The following is a 17,924-nucleotide window of genomic DNA, read 5'->3' on the forward strand; positions in this document are numbered from 1 at the left end:
GGTCAGACCTCACTGGGATCTGCAGCTCCTCCCGAGGGGTCTGGAGGGGCAGCTCTGAACTCTGCTCTCTGTGAGCAGGGATAGGACCCAGGGAACGGCTGGAGCTGTGTCAGGGAGGTTTAGGTTGGATCTCAGGAAAAGGTTCTTCCCCCAGAGGGTGATTGGCACTGCCCAGGCTCCCCAGGGCAGTGGGCACAGCACCAAGACTGCCAGAGCTCCAGGAGGGTTTGGACAACACTGAGGGACAGGGGGGATTGTTGGGGTGTCTGTGCAGGGCCAGGGGTTGGACTGGATGGTCCTTGGGGGTCCCTCCCAGCTCAGGATACTCTGTGATTCTGTGACCTGTGTTGTCCATAGTGCTGCCCTGGGCTGTGCAGCTGAACTGATCTGGTGCATTGATTTTTTAACCAGACCAGTGTTTTGTGAGTGAGTCCCTGACCAGCCAGGCTGGGAGAAGACAGACAGAGCTGTGGCTCTGCCCTTTGTGATGCACTGACAAGTGTCCCATGAATTGCTGCCCCTGCCCACAGAGCCACTGATGGTCTCCTTTGCTGTGGAGGGTTGGCAGGAAGGTGGTTTGTGCTGTTACACCCAGTGCAGGTGGTTGTGTAATAGCACAGGCAACAGCATATGGGAGCTAAATATGAACAAGTTCTGCTCCAAAAGGTCTGAGGTGTTTCCATGACTCCGTCTGCTGAACTGCTATAAATACAGGAGAGCAGGGCAGGCTCTCCCTGCACACACAGCACTGGGCTGAGTGCACTGGGACCCACAGGGAGCTCTGATCTGCCTGGGTGTTACAGGAAAGCACAATTGCACCAGTGCAGGACTGGTTCCTTCTTTCACTGAGCTGGAGCACAACTTTTTAGAAAGAAATTTGAATCTGAAATCTCTTAAAAATTCCAACTGATGGATGAAGTTTCTCAGAATTCAGCTGATTAGATGCCATGGTGAATGAATTCTTTGTAAAAAATGTGCATATAGTGTCTTTCTCTGAATTTGACAGTGGGGTTTGTTCTGTTAGAGCAGTGAACCCCCACCTTGTGCTCTCTGTAGGGATTCCTAAGCTGGTCAATGACTTCCAGACTGTTTCAGACTAAAATCACACTGAACCAGACCCTCAGGATCAAAATCCTTTCTTGGCGTGCCTGCTCTGCTCTGGTGCCTTGGGTGGGACATTTATGAGCTGTGTAACCCCACACTTTCTGGCAGCTTCATTCCCCTCAGACTCTGTTTACTGCTGTTCCTGCCCTTCTTTAATGTCCAGCTGCTCGTGTTTAGTGTCCCATCCTGTGTACACTGAGTGTCCTGACGATGTTCTTTTTCGAATGGAGGCCTTTGATCCATGGATACACACAGGATTTCCCGTGTGAATACAGAGGAGTTTAGTTTGGAGTGGCCCTGGCTGCAGCACAGGGCCCCTCACAGTGCTCTGGGTGCCTTCCCCCTGCCCTGGGTGCTGCTGGACACCTGCTCTTTCCAGGTCTGGTTCCTCCTGTGTCCCTTCCCTGCCTGGCGTTGCTCTTGGACCTTGCTGGCAGCACTCCCAAACCCAAGGGCTCTCTCCTCCTTGGAGCAGGAACCTGGATGAGCCAGGCAGTGTTCCAGAAAGCCCCTTTTGGCACCTCCAGGGTTTCCTGATTTGGTAACTTCTGTTTAGCATAAACAAAACTTAATCAGCATAAATAAAACTTAATCTAAGATGTTTGTCTTTTATGTATCTTAACTGAGATGGGAACTTGTTTTGAAAGATCATCTGCAATATTGCCTAATTTACTTTAAAGCAAATGCTCTACCTGGACGTGCTGAAAGTTTGGGGTTTATGGCAGGTTTTCAGGAGCACTTCACTCCCAGCAGGAATGTCACATCTTAGTGCAGGATCTCCTTCCCTGGACTGAAGGTTAACAAAGTCCCTTCAGTTCCTTTGTTTCCTGAGGGCTCCTGGGCATGTCCTGGGGGTGCTCCATTGCCCAGGAAGGAGCATCCATGTCCTTTCACCTGTGTGAGCTCTGTCACAGGGTCAGTCCCTGTGGTGGTCCAGAAAATGTCCCACCCACTTTGGCAGCAGCATTTCCCCTTTCACAGGGCACCAGAGGGTCTGTCCAAGAGTCTGGAACCTGCTTCCTCTGCACTCCACTGACTCCTTCCCAGGCAGATCAGCCTCTGGGGTTCGTGCCTGCATTGTTAATAAGCAATTTGGTCCAGTTGGAGTCTTTGTGACCTTTCAGCTGCCTGCTTTAGTCTTTTGGACAAGGTGCTGTGTCTGCAGGAAAGTGCTGTTCCTCCCCAGGAGTCGGTGCAGGTTATGGACACAGTGTCTTGCCTTGGCCACTTCAGCATCTTCAATGTGGGAAGCAGAACTCTGGCCTTGGCAAGTTTGAATTTCAGCTGGTGGCTTTAGTACAGGTTTTCTAAGGATGAAAAGAAGATATTTGTTTGTACAGAACTGTGTTGGATCATGTTGGGTTTTTAACAGAACATGCTGAGTCTTGTAGGGTGGATTGAACCTGTGAATGCCCCCAGAGAAAGGGGACATCCAGGTAACCAGTGTTCAGGGTGCCTCCAGCCTTTCTGATGGAATCACAGAATCCTTGAGGTTGGAAAAGCCTTCTGAGATCCTCGAGTCCAACTGTTCCCCCAGCACTGCCAAGGCCACCACTGAGCCATGTCCCCAAGTGCCACATCCACACCTAGAAATGGGAGAACTGGTGCAGTGACAGATGAGCTTTCCCTTGTAGCCTGGTGTCAACTGGGAGAGACTGTGGAGAAGATTTAGGCCAGAGGGACACTGCAGACACCCTCTGTGGTCACCAGCTATGTGGTGCCACAGTCCCCTCAGTCCTTGGGAATTCCACATTCCAAGCACTGTGTCAGGTGGCCTTTCATCTCTGCCAGGGCCTGAGCATCACCAGCCTTCCTCTGCATGTTAAATAACTCAGAGAGCCTCAGCAAGTTCCTTTAAATCCTCTTGTTTCAGTGAATTTATTTTTCTGATCTAAAAGTAGCTCAGCAGTTGGCAGTGAGGTCCTGGCCTTGCTGACACATCTCACAGCACTGGGAAGTTTTACATTTTCAGACTTTTCTTAGCACAAAGCAGAAATTCTCCCTGGCTCTGTCCCCTGCCTGCATCACTGGGGACACTGATGTTGGGTTAGGATTTATTTTCTCCTGAGCTGGGTTAGCATTTATTTTCTCCCCTCCATTGCAGCAGTCAGGAGTTTAAATGGATGGCTTCTTCACACCTGGAATCAGAAGAAATTTTCCTTTGGGGATGGCAGACCTGGTGGGGGAATTGTGGAGCCTGTGCTTGGCCTCACGGGAGGGAGGTCAGGGCACAGGTGATACTTTGCTTCCCTCCTCCAGGGAGAAGTCCCAGTTTTATTTTTTAGTAGAGCCTTTCCTCTTTATTGCCAAGTGGGTAACAGAGCTGGGGATCTCACAACCAGTCAGCTGCCTAGATCCATGTACTGGATGTTTCCAGAATGAATCCCCTGTGTTGTCCCCGTGTGTTAAAGATCCAGGATGTCAGTGCAGATTGCAGAGGGGACACAGCTTGGAGTTTCTGGGACACAGGAACTGTTACAACACAACACAAAGATTCTGAGAACCAGCAGCCTCTGATGTCCAAATGTTTGTAGTCCTCACTCAGTGTATATTTTGATGTAAATCTAGGGAAGACTTCCCTAGAGTCCTTTCATGGGGGGACCAACAATCCCGTGCCCCAGCACTGATGGACCTGTTTGTTTGGTGTTTAGATGGATCCTGAGTATCGGGTGAAAAAGTTCTTGGCTCTTCTGAGAGAAGAAGGAACGTAAGTACTTTTAGTTTAAAGCATTGTTTAAAATTCCCTTTTCTGCTCAGAAATGAGCATCTCTGAGGGGAACCTGCAGTGCTGGGGTATCTGCTCTCATTGTTGGCCCCTCTGTGTTTTCAGAGCTGTGTCAGATCTGTTCTTACAGCACTTTGGGAGGGGGGAGGTGTGAAGGAGCTGAGAACTTGCATGTCTGAATTCTCTGCCTGTCTTAATTCACCCTTGATTTAAAGTTTCCATGAGATACTGGGCCACAATTAACTGAAGTAAATCAGAAGAGGTTCTCCTCGAGTTAAAATCCAGCTGTTTGTCTGAAATCTGGAACTTTGATTTCTTGTGTCTCCTGTCTGAGAGAAGGATGTCCTACTCTTTCCCTGTAGGTGCCACAGGGAGTAGTTGAGCCCAGTGGGACAGTGGCATCTCCTAGAGAATGACTTTCTAATACATGTAGGGCAGTGCCTGTGCTGGGGCAGCTCACACCACTATCTATCCTGGCTACATGTGAGTGGGTTCCAGTGTGTGCTTGATGCTTTATACATGTGCATGATGCTTTCCTGATGGATTTGGCTTCTTTTGCAAGAGTTCCTACCCTAGACTGAAGGTGGACCAAGTGCAAGATCAACAGCTGGAAAAGCGACCAACCTGGAGAAAATACACTGGGATCTTTACTCTTCTGTGCTCAACACACTGGACAAAGTGAAATGCTCCCTATTTCCCAGAGCCCCATGTGGAATCTGCATGTTTAGTGCAATACAGTATCTTTATTCTTTGTCTTTAATATTCTGATGTCATGTGGAAGTGTCTCCTAGAACACTGTGCTTCTGTCTCTGTGCAGCCAGGCTGCATCCTTTGATTTGAGCATGGGGGAATGTCCTGGGAGTTTGAAGCCAATGCTCACTTGTGTCCAGCATTCCTGCAGTGGCAAGGAGATTCTGACTCCTAATAAACCTGCCAGTCTGGTGAAGGGACACTGCAGCACTGCTCTGTCATATCCTGGTCAGGTGGAGGCTTTCTTGTGGTGTCATCCCATCCCTCACTGAACTCTGAGCCAGACCCACACCCCACAGGCAGTGCCCACAGCAGTCCAGCTCCAGGACTGCCTGGATGCTGCACCTGCTTTATTTATATCCAGGTATTTTGGGGCCCCATGAGACACTGCCAGTGGCACTGGGGACGGGAAGAGGGCAGGGAGATGTTGATCAGAGTAGAGGAAATTTCCAAATCCAGTATTTAAGGCATCAAAAGCTTGTTGTTAATTCAACAACAGTTTTAGAGATGCTGGTTCCAACCTCCCACTCTTCCTGAGCTCATGTGGGTGGCAGCTTTGGTGTCCTCCAGCCTCACATCCCATTTCCATGCCATGCTACCAAAGGTTGAAATTCCTCCTTGGACACAGAGAGGAAGCCAAGCTCTGCAGGTGCATGAGATGTGCATTGCCATGTTTTTGCACTGAAATAAAGGAATGTATCAGATTTTGCTCCATGGTCCTTCCCAACAGCCACGTGGCCTCAGTGAGGTGCTGCCAGTGGCTGCGTGAGGCTCCCCTGGTTCTGGGGCTCTGCTCCTTCAGTAATGTTCATGGCACATACCTCAGTGTGGTGGGGCATGAAATCAAAGCCATTTATCAGATGTGAGTCAGTGTAGCTTCCTAAACTTGCCCAGAGCCCCTGCAAGGGCTTGCAGTGGTACCAGAGGGGTGTCCAGGGAAGGAGATGCTCCACGTCCTTCCAGGCCCAAAGTGCAGGTACTGTTGTCCTCAGTGTGTGCTCACAGCAGTGGGGGTGTTCCAGCCACCCCCCTCTGTTCTCTGGCAGTGCTGTTGTGTTGTGATGCCCTTGTGAGTCCCAGTGCTGGCTGTTCCCTCTCATTTTGTGTATGACCTTGTGGATTTATTTGTTCCTCCCTCCCCTCTGCCAGTCCGGGTGACAGCAGCACACAGTAACTTATATTTCAGAGTAAATGCTGTAAACCTTATCATGTTTTTGTCCAGAACTATATTGATGAATAAATATCTGGTTTAATTGCACATTCAGTGGATTCAATAAAAAGCACAACTCCTTGTGATGCCCTGACTGCTGTCTGTCTGCTGCTGGTTGAGCTGAGGCGTGTGAGGAGCAGAGCTGTTCCCAGGTGCTACTGGCCAGGGGGTGCTCAGGGGGTGCCTACAAGTGGATGGATTGAATTTACCCCCATCCTGGACAGAGTGACCCCCCGTGGTCTCCAAGGAATTGGCTGGGAGGTCTCTGGTCCAGCCCATTCTGGAGCTTTCTGGGCCCTGCAGAGCTGAGGAGCCCCACGGATGTCCCTGTGTGTGTGAGGTGGCTGTGTCACACTTAGAAAACCAGGGTGAGCTGCTGGGTGTGACATCCCGCCTACTCCAGCCTATTCCAGGATCTCCATCCGAGCTGTTTCCTGCAGGTGGCACAAGGGAAGGGCTCCTGGAGCACCTCCCCACCACCGGCGTGTTCTCTGGGGCTCTGCCTGGCACAGGCCTTAAACATGTAAGATACAAACAATACTGCTTTCAACAGTAAGGGCCAAGTTCTTCATCCCCTTCCTTACCCTGTTTCATCTTGAACCTTCCAGAAATGTCTCTGAAATGGAGTTGTTTAACCAGGGACAGATTATTTCCAGGTGCTGGGATGGGTTTGGGAGGATGCTGTGAGGTGGAGGTGGGCAGACAGAGAGCTCCAACCCCAGAGCTGTGAGGCCCAGAACCCTCCCTGGGTCAGGGTTTTTGGTTCTCTGGCGTGTCAGGATGTGTGTTGGGGGGTGACTGGTGGCATTGCTGGGGCAGAGACACCGGTGTGGGCACTGTCCATGCACGTGGCCCAGGCAGCTGGGATGGCTTTGTGTGCAAACGGGAGCAGGGTAAGAACACAGGGATTTTATATTTGCTTTTACCCCTCAGACAGGTGTGTTTGAGGCCAGTGCTGTGGAAAACCATGTGCACTTAAAAACATCGTTAACACGGGGGAGACTCTGCAGAAACACCCACAAATTATTCCTGGACAGGAGAGAAGATGTTTTTATGTGAGGAAATTTGGATCTTGGTCTGTCCAAACCACTGGAAGGTGATTCAGTGACAGCCTAGGGGAGTGTATGAAGTCTAAAACCTGTTTTAATCCATTAAGACTAATTTAATCTTCTAGCTCTTTGCAACCCCCTGACAGGAGGGGGGAGCCGGGGGGGGGTCGGGCTCTGCTCCCAAGGAACAAGGGACAGGAGGAGAGGGAACGGCCTCCAGCTGTGCCAGGGGAGGGTCAGGTGGGATATTGGGAAAATCCCTTCATGGAAGGGGCTGTCCAGCCCTGGCACAGCTGCCCAGGGCAGTGGTGGAGTCCCCATCCCTGGAGGGATTTAAAAGCCCTCTGGATTTGGCACTTGGGGACATGGGGCAGTGGTGGCCTTGGCAGTGGTGGGGGAACAGTTGGACTTGATCTTAAAGGTCTTTTCCAACCCGAATGTTTCCATGGTTTTGTGCTGTGTTGTACACACTGCTCATGGCACTTCCTAAACCCAAAGCTCAGCATTCAGCTATAAAATCTCCTTTGTTGGATACATTTTGCCATCGTTGTCTTGCATTCACATCCCTGTCCATGGTGGGGCGTAAGAACTAGATAGTCTTTAAGGTCCCTTCCAACCCAAACCACTCTGTGATTCCATAATTCCATGACTGCCCCTGCCCATAAGCAGCTGGATAACGACCCACCACTTCAGCAGGACCTGAAGGATCCAAACCACACAAGCTGGCAAGTGCATATTTTTGATTTTTTATACCTTCTCTTTAATGGTGTACCACAAAAAAATGCAAGTTGAAATATATTTTTCTCCAAATATATATATTTATATAATATATAATCTTAGTTAACTCAAGTATATACATTGTATAATAAATAATGCTTATAAAAAGAGAAATTTTCTGAATATAAAATAAAAAAAAATCGACCTCTACAACTTTATACAAAACTTTGGATACAGCAGATTGATGGAAAAAGATCTTCCATTCAGTGCTAGAATACCTGGCTACAGTAAAATAATTACAAGGCAATAAATGTTCTATTTAATATTAAATACCTTTTCTTGATTAAAAAACAAACAAAAGGGGGATTTTGTTTAAAGTCAGGTACTGGGAGTCTTTCCAGACGTGGAATTTAATATATACTTTAAATAGATGCATATCAGAGGACGGCTTGGCTCTGAGTGGGGAGGGCTTTTGAGCTCTCTGTGATTTTATTTTTTGGAAGTGGAGGCTCCTCTGGCCATGTGAGTCCAGGAGCTCCTCTCATTCTGCCCAGGAAGGACCTGGAATTTTGCTCTGGTTGTCCCCACACAGGTGTGAGGGCTGGGCCCTCTGTGCCCCCTGGGAGGGTCCCTCACCCCTTTATTGCTCTTTGTGCTGCTCCTTCCCCTGGAGAAAGGAGGGAGTGGAGCAGCAGCCACAGCTGGGATGGGCAGGCCACGATTCCCTGTGGAATCACTGCTGTGTGAGCAGTGCCTTTGAACAGGGCTGTTGGTCCTGGAGCCCCCCAGGACAGAGGGAATCTTGTTTTTTTGATTTGCAGGGTCAGTTACCCCCTGAAAAGGTGAGCCCAGAGTGAGGGGTGTGCTCAGGGAGGGGAGGGGGCCTGGGGAGCAGTGGTGGGACAAACCCTGGTTCTCCTGCACTGAGGTGGGGCCCAAATCCCTGCTGATGGTTTGGAGCCTCTGTGCTTGGTGGGGCCTTCATGGACAACTGACAGCTCAGCAGATCCTGTGGGAAGGGGAGGATCTGCCGGGGGTTGTGCTGTGGGATACAGGTCTCTCTTCCCTGTTTCCCTCACCTCTCTCTTGCTGGGTGCAGTGGTTGGACCACACGTGTCTGGTGGGGAGGCCTGGGACAGACATTCCCTCTCTCCGTGGCCTCTGTCTCCCCAGAGTCGCTGATGTCCAGAGCTGGAACAGCAGCTCACCTGGCAGGTCACCTGTCCCCAGGGGCATCCCTGAGCTCCCTCTGGGATATAAAGTCATGTCAGGGAATGCTTAGTCAATAGGTGTGGATCTGGTGGATCCCAGATCCTTGAGATCCACCCTGGGCGCTGGGATGGGCTGTGTCCCCTGTGAGAGGTGCCAGCAGTGCCCTGTGCCCTGCCCTTGTCCTGGGCCACGTGCTGGAGGATCAGCTCAGGGCTCTGCCTTCCTGCCATCCTCCCCAGGGGACTGTAGGAGATGTGGGGCTGTGGGGAGCAGGGAGAGCAGAGGGGAGAGGGAAGGAGAGACCACCCGTGGGCTCTGTGTGCTCGGACAGGTTTGGTTCTCCAGCATTGTCTCCTTGGAGCAGGCAGGAGGGAGCTGAGCTGGTGTGAGGATTTGCCTCCTTCCCTCTTCCCCACCACATCTGCCAAGCCCAGGACAGCAGTGAGGGAGCTGTGTCTGCTCAGCTCTCACTGTGTAAAACCCATTTCCACCTGACCCCTGTACCGGTGTCTGCACAGGCAGGACCCCTGGCCTAGGACAGAGCTCAGGGTGTGCTGTGGCAGCTCTGCCTGCCATGGCCAGGCCTGGCTTGGGCTCCCCCGTCCCTGCCTGTCCCCCGGGAGCAGCAGTCACAGCTCCACCGAGCTGCAGCACCAGGCCAGCCCTGACCCGGGTGAGAGGCTGGGGCCACCAGCAGTTCTGTGCCGTCCTCTGCAGTGTGAGGCCACGGGGGCTGCACCCCTGGGCCCTGCCCTGGGGCACCTCCACGAGTGGACACCTCCCCGGGCCTACTTGCAGGTGTGGACGTCGTAGACGCGGGTGCACTCCTGGCAGCTCACGTAGCAGCACCAGTGGAAGATGCAGTGACACTTCTCCTTGCGCTTCTCAGTCCGGGTGTTGTGGCCGCGGCCGCAGCACAGCAGGTCACAGCCGTCGATGCCGTGGGAGGTGACGTTGCAGGTCCTGTCCCTGGTCCCAAAGGAGCCCGTCTCGGGGTTGGGCTCGCAGAAGTTGGGCGAGTTCTCATAGTAGACCAGGTCCCGCTCCGTGGGCGGCTTGAAAAGCGCGTACTTGGCCCTGAGAGTTTCCACCCAGCCCCGGGATTCCCGGTGCTTTTCCACCACCATCTCCGAGGCGCTGTCGTATTTATCCTTCAGGAAGTCCCCGATGGCCCGGAAATCGGGCTGGGCCCACCAGCAGGTCTTCACCTCACAGCTCCCCGACAGCCCGTGGCACTTGCACTTCAGGTGCATGTGGTCCAGGATGGTCTGTGGGGGGAGAGAACGAGGATCAGCAGCAGGGTTTGCTTTCCATCCCCTGCCTTTGCCACCTGGGTTTAAATGGCTTCTCTGAGCTCAGTCTGGGAAGTTGTGGGCTGGTTGGGAATGAGTTGTGGTGGCCAGAAACGTCTCCAGACAGGTGTCACACTAGAAAAGCTTGAGGTGGGCAGCTGCTCTAATCATCCAACCAATCTAATCTATTCTAGTCTAATCTAATCCCAAGGTCTGGTCCTTTCACTGGGGTCCCCCCTGCCCTGTGTGTGTGCACAGTCAGAGCCCAGAGAAGTGGGGGTTGGATGGTGTCTCTGACCCCTGTGGATGGAGACTGAGCCCTTTGTCCTCTCTTTGCTGATGACCCTTCCTTTATGGCCCACATCTGACAGTTTGCACTAGAACGTAATGAAATTGTGAATCTATGGACATAAATCTCTTTACCAGAAACCTCCTCTGTGCGGAGCAAAATAATCACTGATTTCTGCTAAAGTTACTGCAGTTTGGTGGGCTTTTTTGTACCAGAAGCCATCAGCCTTCTACCCTTCCACCTCTGCCTGCTGTGGTGTGGAAAAGCCATGTCAGTGTTTGCTTCAAGCACTGTTGGAAAGGTCTGACTGAGTTTGCAAATGACCCAGAGCAGGCAGGGCCCAGGTACCTGCAGACAGCAGGAACAGAATAGAATAGAAATAGAAATAATAGACTAGACTAGACTAGACTAGAATATTTGAGTTGGAAGGAACTGACAACCATCATCTACTCCAGGGAATCACTGGGACAGTGTTATAACAGGAAACATGTAGAAAGGAGGAGCTTGGGAGGAAAATCCTCGATCCACTGCTGACCTGGGGGCTCTCCTGGCTGAGTTGTGTTTGCACACATGGCCTTGGAAGATGTTCTCAGGTTGCCCAGAGAAGCTGTGGCTGCCCCATCCCTGGAAGTGTCCAAGGCCAGGTTGGATGGGGCTTGGAGCAACCTGGGCTAGTGGAAGGTGTCCCTGCCCATGGCAGGGGGTGGGACTGGATGATCTTTAAGGTCCCTTCCAACCCAAACCATTCCATGATTCTATGTGTGTGCTGCAAGCAAGGCATGTTTGGATGGATGTGAATCTGTTTGGAGAGAATGGAAATGCTGGGCCCTGGGAAACAACCTTAGGAAGCCTCAGCCTGGGCGTTACTGCAGTCCCGTGGCACCAGGAGGAGCCCCCCTGGGCCACCCCTGCAGACACGGGCCCCCCTGCCCGGGCACTCACCGTCCTCCCGGCCTCGTTGTTGTGCCTGTTCATGGCCGAGCGCGCGTCTGGGCGGTTCTCCCGCGCGTCCGCGAACTCCCGGGACACCAACACCCCGAAATCGGCGTCCTCGCTGCACCCCCCCCACTTCCAGCCGTCCCCGGGGGGCCCCTTGTGGTGGGAGTCGCAGCCGCAGATGGTGGAGGTGCCCTCGGCGCAGGAGCGGGTGACGGCGAAGGCCACGCCGGCCGAGGCGATGGCGTGCACGAAGGCCGACTCGCGGGTGGCTGCCAACACACAGGCCGGGGGTTAGCAGGCAGCCTTGTCCTTCCCAACCTCCCTCAGCGGCTTCTAAACCCCACTGGAAAGCCAAAAGTTAATTTGTGGATATTTTAAGGAATGTCTTCTGGAGCGGGTGCCGCCGGAATCGCCCTTGCAGGAGGAGGAGGAGGGAGAGGAGTGGGATTCCAGCTTTGGTGGGATTCGAGCTTTGGGGTTCTCCCAGATAGAGCTGGTGCAGGATTTGATCCGGCACAGAGGCCAAGGGGTGAACTAAACATCAGTGGGAGCTCGAGGGGCCTCAGAAGAGAGTTCCTGGAACCCAGGGAGGGGCTCCGTGCCAGGAGTTAGTCCAAGGGGGGGTGACAAAGCTCATTGGCGTTGAGAAAGGTTTTAGATCGTTCAGGGCAGACTGTGGCAGCACAAAGCCCAAGAGCTGGTCATTCCTGTTAAATGTGTCACATAAACAACATGTGACTTGTCCTTTAGTGGAGATAAATAAATAATAAATAATAAAACCCAACTTCCAGATGCCCATGAAGTTGCTTACTAGTTACTGAGCAATCCCAGAGGAAATCAAAGCAGAGTCACAAAATATGCTGGGTTGGAAGGGACCCACAGGGATCATGGAGTCCAACTCCTGGCCCTCAGGGTCCTCAGGTTTGATAACAGGACTTTCCTTTCAGGAAGCAGATGAAACTCAAGGCTCTTTGGAACCATTGCCAGGCTCCAGGGAACAGTTGCAGTGAATGAATTTTGGCCCAAAGGAGCAAAGCTGGAGAAAGCCCTGAAAGGTGCTGAAAGCTGAAGGAAGGGTGAAATACAGTGCCCAGGATTCCTGGGTGGATGGGGGCTGGGAATGGGAGTGTGGGGGATCCCTGTGCTGAGGGAGAGGAAATGTCCCAGCAGGACAGAGAGACCTGGGTAGGTGGTGGGGACAACACAGAAAATCCACACGGAGATGAAGAGGGTACAGAGGGTTTGCTGAGCCGGAGCATCCCAGTCCATCCCCTCTTCCACCTGTGGCCATGGCAGGGTGACCTTCAAGCCATCCCCTTCCCTGGACATTCCATGGGGCCCTGACCTGGACTCGGGACAGCAGCAGTGACAGTGCCCCCCAGGGATGTCCCCAGCAGTTTGTGTTGCCTGGGTGGCATTTTCCTACTGTGAGTTCTGTGAATTTAATGTCCTGGGTTCGGGAGTCCTGACCTCTGTCCATAAGTGGACAAAACACAGTCAAACTGAAAGGGTATTTCCTGCATTTTCCTGCATTATCTCAGTGAGTTAACCCTCCAGGAAGTTGTTGGAGAAGCTGTGACATGCTCTGAACTGAGCTGGTCTTTTCACTGGTGCTGTCTGATGGCTCTTCCCCTGGTTTGAAAGCAGGATGCTGGAGAACTTGGATTTTTTAACCCAGATTAAAGCCCAGCCAAGTAACATCCCTTGTTCCTGTGCTTACATTGACTTTCACCTTCAAGCATCTTTAATGGCCCCTGAGTTTACTCCATGGTTCTTGCAGGGAGCAAAACTGCCATTTTCCCGTGCTCAAAGAGCCCTTTTTGTTAAATCTTTCCGTAAAATGTTGTCCATGACAGTCCCCAGCCTGGCTGCCCATCTCTGGAGTGATTCCCCTTTCCAGGAATCCAACTCTCCCTCAGCTGAGGGCTGGAGGAGAGCCCGTCCCACAGCTCAGGGCACTCAGAGGGGTCTCCTGTTTCAGGCACAGACTGGCAAGTCCCCCGTGGCTGTCCCTGCTCAGCACAGATGGTCCTTGGCCGTCTGCAGTTCCTGCAGTGGTGACCTACCTGTTGTTTTGGTTGGGTATTTTTAAAATTTTCTATATTTTTTCTAGAGCAGTGTTGTGCTCTTCCTACTCATTTTGAAATCAAGAGGAGTTTGCCTGCTGGCCTCAGTGGCTGCACTAACATAGGCTCTCCCAAGCACAGTCATTAGCTCAGTCTCAACTTTCCCCCTTGGGCACCTTTTGGCTCAGAGCCTCCAGTTGTGCCACGCTCTGCACACCCACAGCTCCCTGGGGAGTGACCCTGGGGTGCTTCACTCCACCCTGTAAGGATGGAGACTCCACTTCTCTCAATCCAGAGCAGATGTCGGAGTCAATCCAACCTCTCTCCCCACGTGCAGGAGGCAGGGAGGAGCTGAAGGCCATTTTCCAGGGGCTGCTGTGCCTGGGCAGGGGGCAGGAGGGTTCCAGTGCCTCTGGGTGTGGTGTGACCAGATGATCAGGACAGTCAGTGGGTGTGGGACGAAGCCAGAAATTTCTGCTGGGAAAATGACCTTGGAGCCTGTCCCCTCCTTCCCCAGCAGGAGCTGTGGACAGCCATGGACCATACCCCCTGCACCCCTCCCCTGCAGCAGGTCTCTCTCTCCAGCTTCAGTCTCTCTGTGGAGGTGGGTCTGGCTTCCAAAGACCAGGTATCCCAAGCTGGGCAGATTTCAGCCCATGCAGGCACTGGAAGGAGGTGGCTGTGGGTTGTTCCAGCTGTGGAAACCACAGCTCTGCTCTGCTGCAGCCAAATGGGGTCCCAAACCAGGGCTGCTCAGTCCTGTCTGTGCTGGTGGGACCCTGCTGTGGTTTTCCCTTTCTTTGCATTCAAACTCTTCCCTCCTTGCTCTTCCCACCTCCGATGTGCCAGTGGGGATCCACCCACCAAGCTTTTCCTTGGGTATCTTTCACCAGCTGCTTATGCTGGGACCACTGGGAGCTGTGGGCCACCAGCTGAAGATCCCTGCACCACCTGGGGTGTCTCGGCCTGACAACGGCTCTTTGGGTGGCCTGTGACCCAAAGCACATCAGATTAGAGGAGCCAGGGAGCCCTTCTGGCCCTGGACCGGCACAGGGAGGGGACAGGAGCTGCTCTCCTGGCTGATGTGCCTTCGCGTTCCATCCGGAGGGTGTGGATGGGCACAAGGAGGGTCATGGGAAGGAGGGTCATGGGAAAGAGGGTCACCGCAGATTTTGTGCGTCTTTAAGTCCGGGAAGGGAGCAGGGATGGTGGGATGGAGCTGAGCCGGGACAGGCACGGCCGCGGAGCTGCACGGCTCCCGCAGCTCCCCCGGCACCCCGGCTCCCTCAGCACCCCCGTGTCTCCCCGCGATGCCGGGGGGGCAGCGAGCTGCAAACACAAACTCCTCGCCTTGAAATCCTCGCCTGGGTCTGGGCGAGGAGCCGGGAGAATTTCCCAGAGACGAAACGCGGGAGCAGCGTTCCCAGAACCAGGGGAGGGGCTGGCGAGGGAGGATTAGAGCCGCCTTGACAGTGCACCACCGCGCCTGTGTCCCGGCCGGGCCGTTACCTGCTGGGACACTCAATTTGCCATTGTTCCCGCCGTGTCACACTGTATTACCCGCATAATGCGGAATGTTTCCGCCGGCCAGCGTACCCACGGCACAGAGCACTGGCATTCCCCAGGAGCACCTCGTAGCAACGGGGCAATGTTCCCCTGTCCTGCCGTCACCCTCCAATCCCGCCGGCCCGGCTGGGAAATCCCTATTGATGGCGCTCCCCGGCCCCCCGCCCCCGGCTCAGAATGGCCCCAAGGGCGTGTGAATGCGGCAGCGATTTGAAACGACTGCGGCGCTCGGATGGTATCGCTCGCCCTGCCTCACAGTAGGGGAGGAAGCTTAGCTCTTTCTCATCGGTATAAGCTTATTTTTCTCTCTCCCTCTCTCTCCTTTCCCTCCCCCTCCCTTTAAGCTGCTGAGTTTATATCAAGACGGCCCCTGATCCCACACACCCCTGTTTAGATGCAAATGACTGCGAGTGTCGTGGCTGAGAAAAGCCACGGGTTATCTTGGTGCGGGTCCTGGGCCTTTTCACAGCTCGTGGCAGGGGCTTAGCCGAGCACACAAGGACCCCCGAGGGCAGCGGCCCCGCCGCCTCCCCCGCACTGCCCCGCTCCCGGAGGCTCCGGCCCGACCGGCCACGGGGAGCGTCTTCCCGGAGAACCGGTGGCATCTTCCTGGAGAAGGAGAGCGAGGAGGCAGGGGCAGAGCGGCTCCCCCTACCCTGGGGACGTGGGGAGGTGTGTGAGCCTGCACGGGCTCCTGCCGCGCTCGCTCCCGCAGATCCCGCCCTGCCTCCGGCTCCCAGACCTCTTCTCCCCCAGGACTCGGTCTCCAGCTGCCTGTGGGGCCTTCCTGCCCTCACAACCGGCTCGTTCTGGGCACCAGCTTTAACCCACACGAGGGGTTTGTCACTCCCCCAGAGAATGGCCATTCCCCACCCTCCCAGGGCAGTGTCACCTGGATGCCGGCTCAGCCCGGGCTTTGGGCAGGACTCGGCTGGAGGAGCCACCGACTTTAGATAAGAACTGACCTTATTGCACAAAGAAAAGGGAGAAGAGGGAGGGGGAAAGCAGGTTTTTCCTCCCTCCCTGTCCCAGACTGCACACCTGCAGTATAAATCATCCTGGGGAATTTGCTTGTAAAAACATGATCTTACCCCACGTTCAGGGGTTGGTTTGGGTTGTTTGTTTTTGTTTTTGTTTTTTTTTTTTCATAGCCCAGGTAATAAAATAAGACATGCAAAAGAGAAAACTTAGAATCACAGAATGGTTTGGGTTGGAAGGGACCTTAAAGCCCACCCAGTTCCACCCTCTGCCATGGGCAGGGACACCTTCCACCAGCCCAGGTTGCTCCAAGCCTTGTCCAGACTGGCCTTGGACACTTCCAGGGATCCAGGGGCAGCCACAGCTTCTCTGGGCACCCTGTGCCAGGGCCTCCCCACCCTCACAGGGAAGGATTCCTTCCCAATATCCCTTCTACCTGCCCTCTGGCAGTGGGAAGCCATTCCCCCTTGTCCCCCCCTGTATTACAAGATTTTTGATGCTATTGTAGTGAGAACTGCACCTCTGAAGTTTCTCCAAAACAGCCTCAATGTACCTGAGGGAGCAGAGGATGAGATTACCCCAAATGTTGCTCTGATCCTCAGGGGTGATTTCAGCCAGGCAGTTGTCCCAGGTGGGACACCAGCTCCTTTGGGCTTGGTGTTCCATGGCTGCTGGCCTAATGACAGTGTGAGCTGCAGCAGGGATTGTCCTCCTAGTTTGGGTCTGCTTGTGGGGTTGCCCTTGGTGTGTGCTGGAGATCAGTGACAGGGGACATGGCAAAGGTTCCCAGGGATGCCACAGGTTATGGGCTCAAAACTCTTCATTTGAGGCTCTCCTAAAGGAGCTCCAAGAAACTGGAGAGGGACTTTGGACAAGGGTCTGGACTGACAGGACAAGGGGGAATGGCTTCTCACTGCCAGAGGGCAGGTTAGAAGGGATATTGGGAAGGAATCCTTCCCTGTGAGGGTGGTAAGACCCTGGCACAGGTTGCCCAGAGAAGCTGTGGCTGCCCCTGGATCCCTGGAAGTGTCCAAGGCCAGGTTGGACGGGGCTTGGAGCAACCTGGGCTAGTGGGAGGTGTCCCTGCCCGTGGCAGGGGGTTGGACTGGATGGGCCTTAAGACCCCTTCCAGCCCAACCATTCCATGATTCCCTGACTCCTGTTGTTGCTGCATCTAAGGAAGACGGAGCAGCAGCCTGGCAGAAGGTGATGCTGTGTTGGACATGATGCTCTTTAAAAGGTCCCTTCCCACTCAAGCTATTCCATGATTCCCTGAAGGCCCGGGAGTGCCCTCCCCTCCCCACAGCCCCTCAGCAGGGAGTGCTGCTCCCACACTCGGCACAGATAACGAGTCCTGTCAGTCTGATCACAACATTCTCTCTTCCCTCAGCTGACAAACCAGGGCTGAAAAGATTCTGTTTCCTCTGTGACTCCTCACGCTGCAAACTTTGGGACTCTCAGAGGTTCCCTGTGTTCCTCACTGGCACAGATGACATGAGTCCCATCCTGTCCCCGCTCATTAATTTTTCAGGCAGCAGAGAAAAGACACGAGCACAGCTCAGAAATGTAAATAACCCCCACCGTGGGCTGGGCTGGGCTTTGATGTGTCCTTGTTTGCAGATGAGACTGTTTATTTTTAACTGCTCTACTTACAGGTTAGTGAGGCAGCAGAATAAATGCGTTTTGGGAGTGAGGTGCCTGGCAGTGCTGCCTGGGATTGGGAAAGCTGGATAACGAATGTGCTCACTAATTTTTCTCCTTCTGTCAGAAGGGTTTCAGAGTTTGGGTGATATTTTACCTTGTCAGCTTGGGCTGCGTGGCAATGCTGAGACAAGTCCACACAGGAGGCTCTGCTCTAGTCCCTGCAGCCCAAAGGATCTTAAAATATTCTTCATAAATTCAAAGTTCAGTTTGCTCATTACTGGGAGGATGGTCCAAATCCAATTTTTAAGTGCTTTCATGCTGACAGAAATGGTGGTGAGAGATTTTCAATGCTCCAACAGTTCTTTCAGAATGTGTTTAAAATT

General features: G+C 53.4%; 2 protein-coding genes across 3 annotated transcripts in view; one reads left to right on the forward strand and one right to left on the reverse strand.

Moving 5' to 3' along the window:
- NSF (N-ethylmaleimide sensitive factor, vesicle fusing ATPase) overlaps positions 1-5,875 on the forward strand; it is a 67,126-nt gene extending 61,251 nt beyond the window's left edge. The window contains exons 20-21 of one of the 2 annotated variants that reach the window (XM_017838119.1): positions 3,756-3,811; positions 4,192-5,875. In XM_017838119.1, coding sequence (XP_017693608.1) covers positions 3,756-3,811; positions 4,192-4,207 — 72 coding nt within the window. In that variant the 3' untranslated portion in view covers positions 4,208-5,875. The remainder of the gene's footprint in view (positions 1-3,755; positions 3,812-4,191) is intronic. The other variant, XM_017838118.1, reaches the window with a different exon arrangement.
- A 3,680-nt stretch (positions 5,876-9,555) lies between these two features.
- Positions 9,556-17,924, reverse strand: part of WNT3 (Wnt family member 3) — a 42,968-nt gene continuing 34,599 nt past the window's right edge. The window contains exons 4-5 of the mRNA XM_017838108.1: positions 11,291-11,556; positions 9,556-10,035 (exon numbers count right to left, since the gene is read on the reverse strand). Of these exons, the coding sequence (XP_017693597.1) occupies positions 9,556-10,035; positions 11,291-11,556 (746 nt within the window). The remainder of the gene's footprint in view (positions 10,036-11,290; positions 11,557-17,924) is intronic.

This window comes from Lepidothrix coronata, unplaced genomic scaffold (genome assembly GCF_001604755.1).
Source record: "Lepidothrix coronata isolate B3197 unplaced genomic scaffold, Lepidothrix_coronata-1.0 Scaffold324, whole genome shotgun sequence".
Lineage (NCBI taxonomy): Eukaryota > Metazoa > Chordata > Aves > Passeriformes > Pipridae > Lepidothrix > Lepidothrix coronata.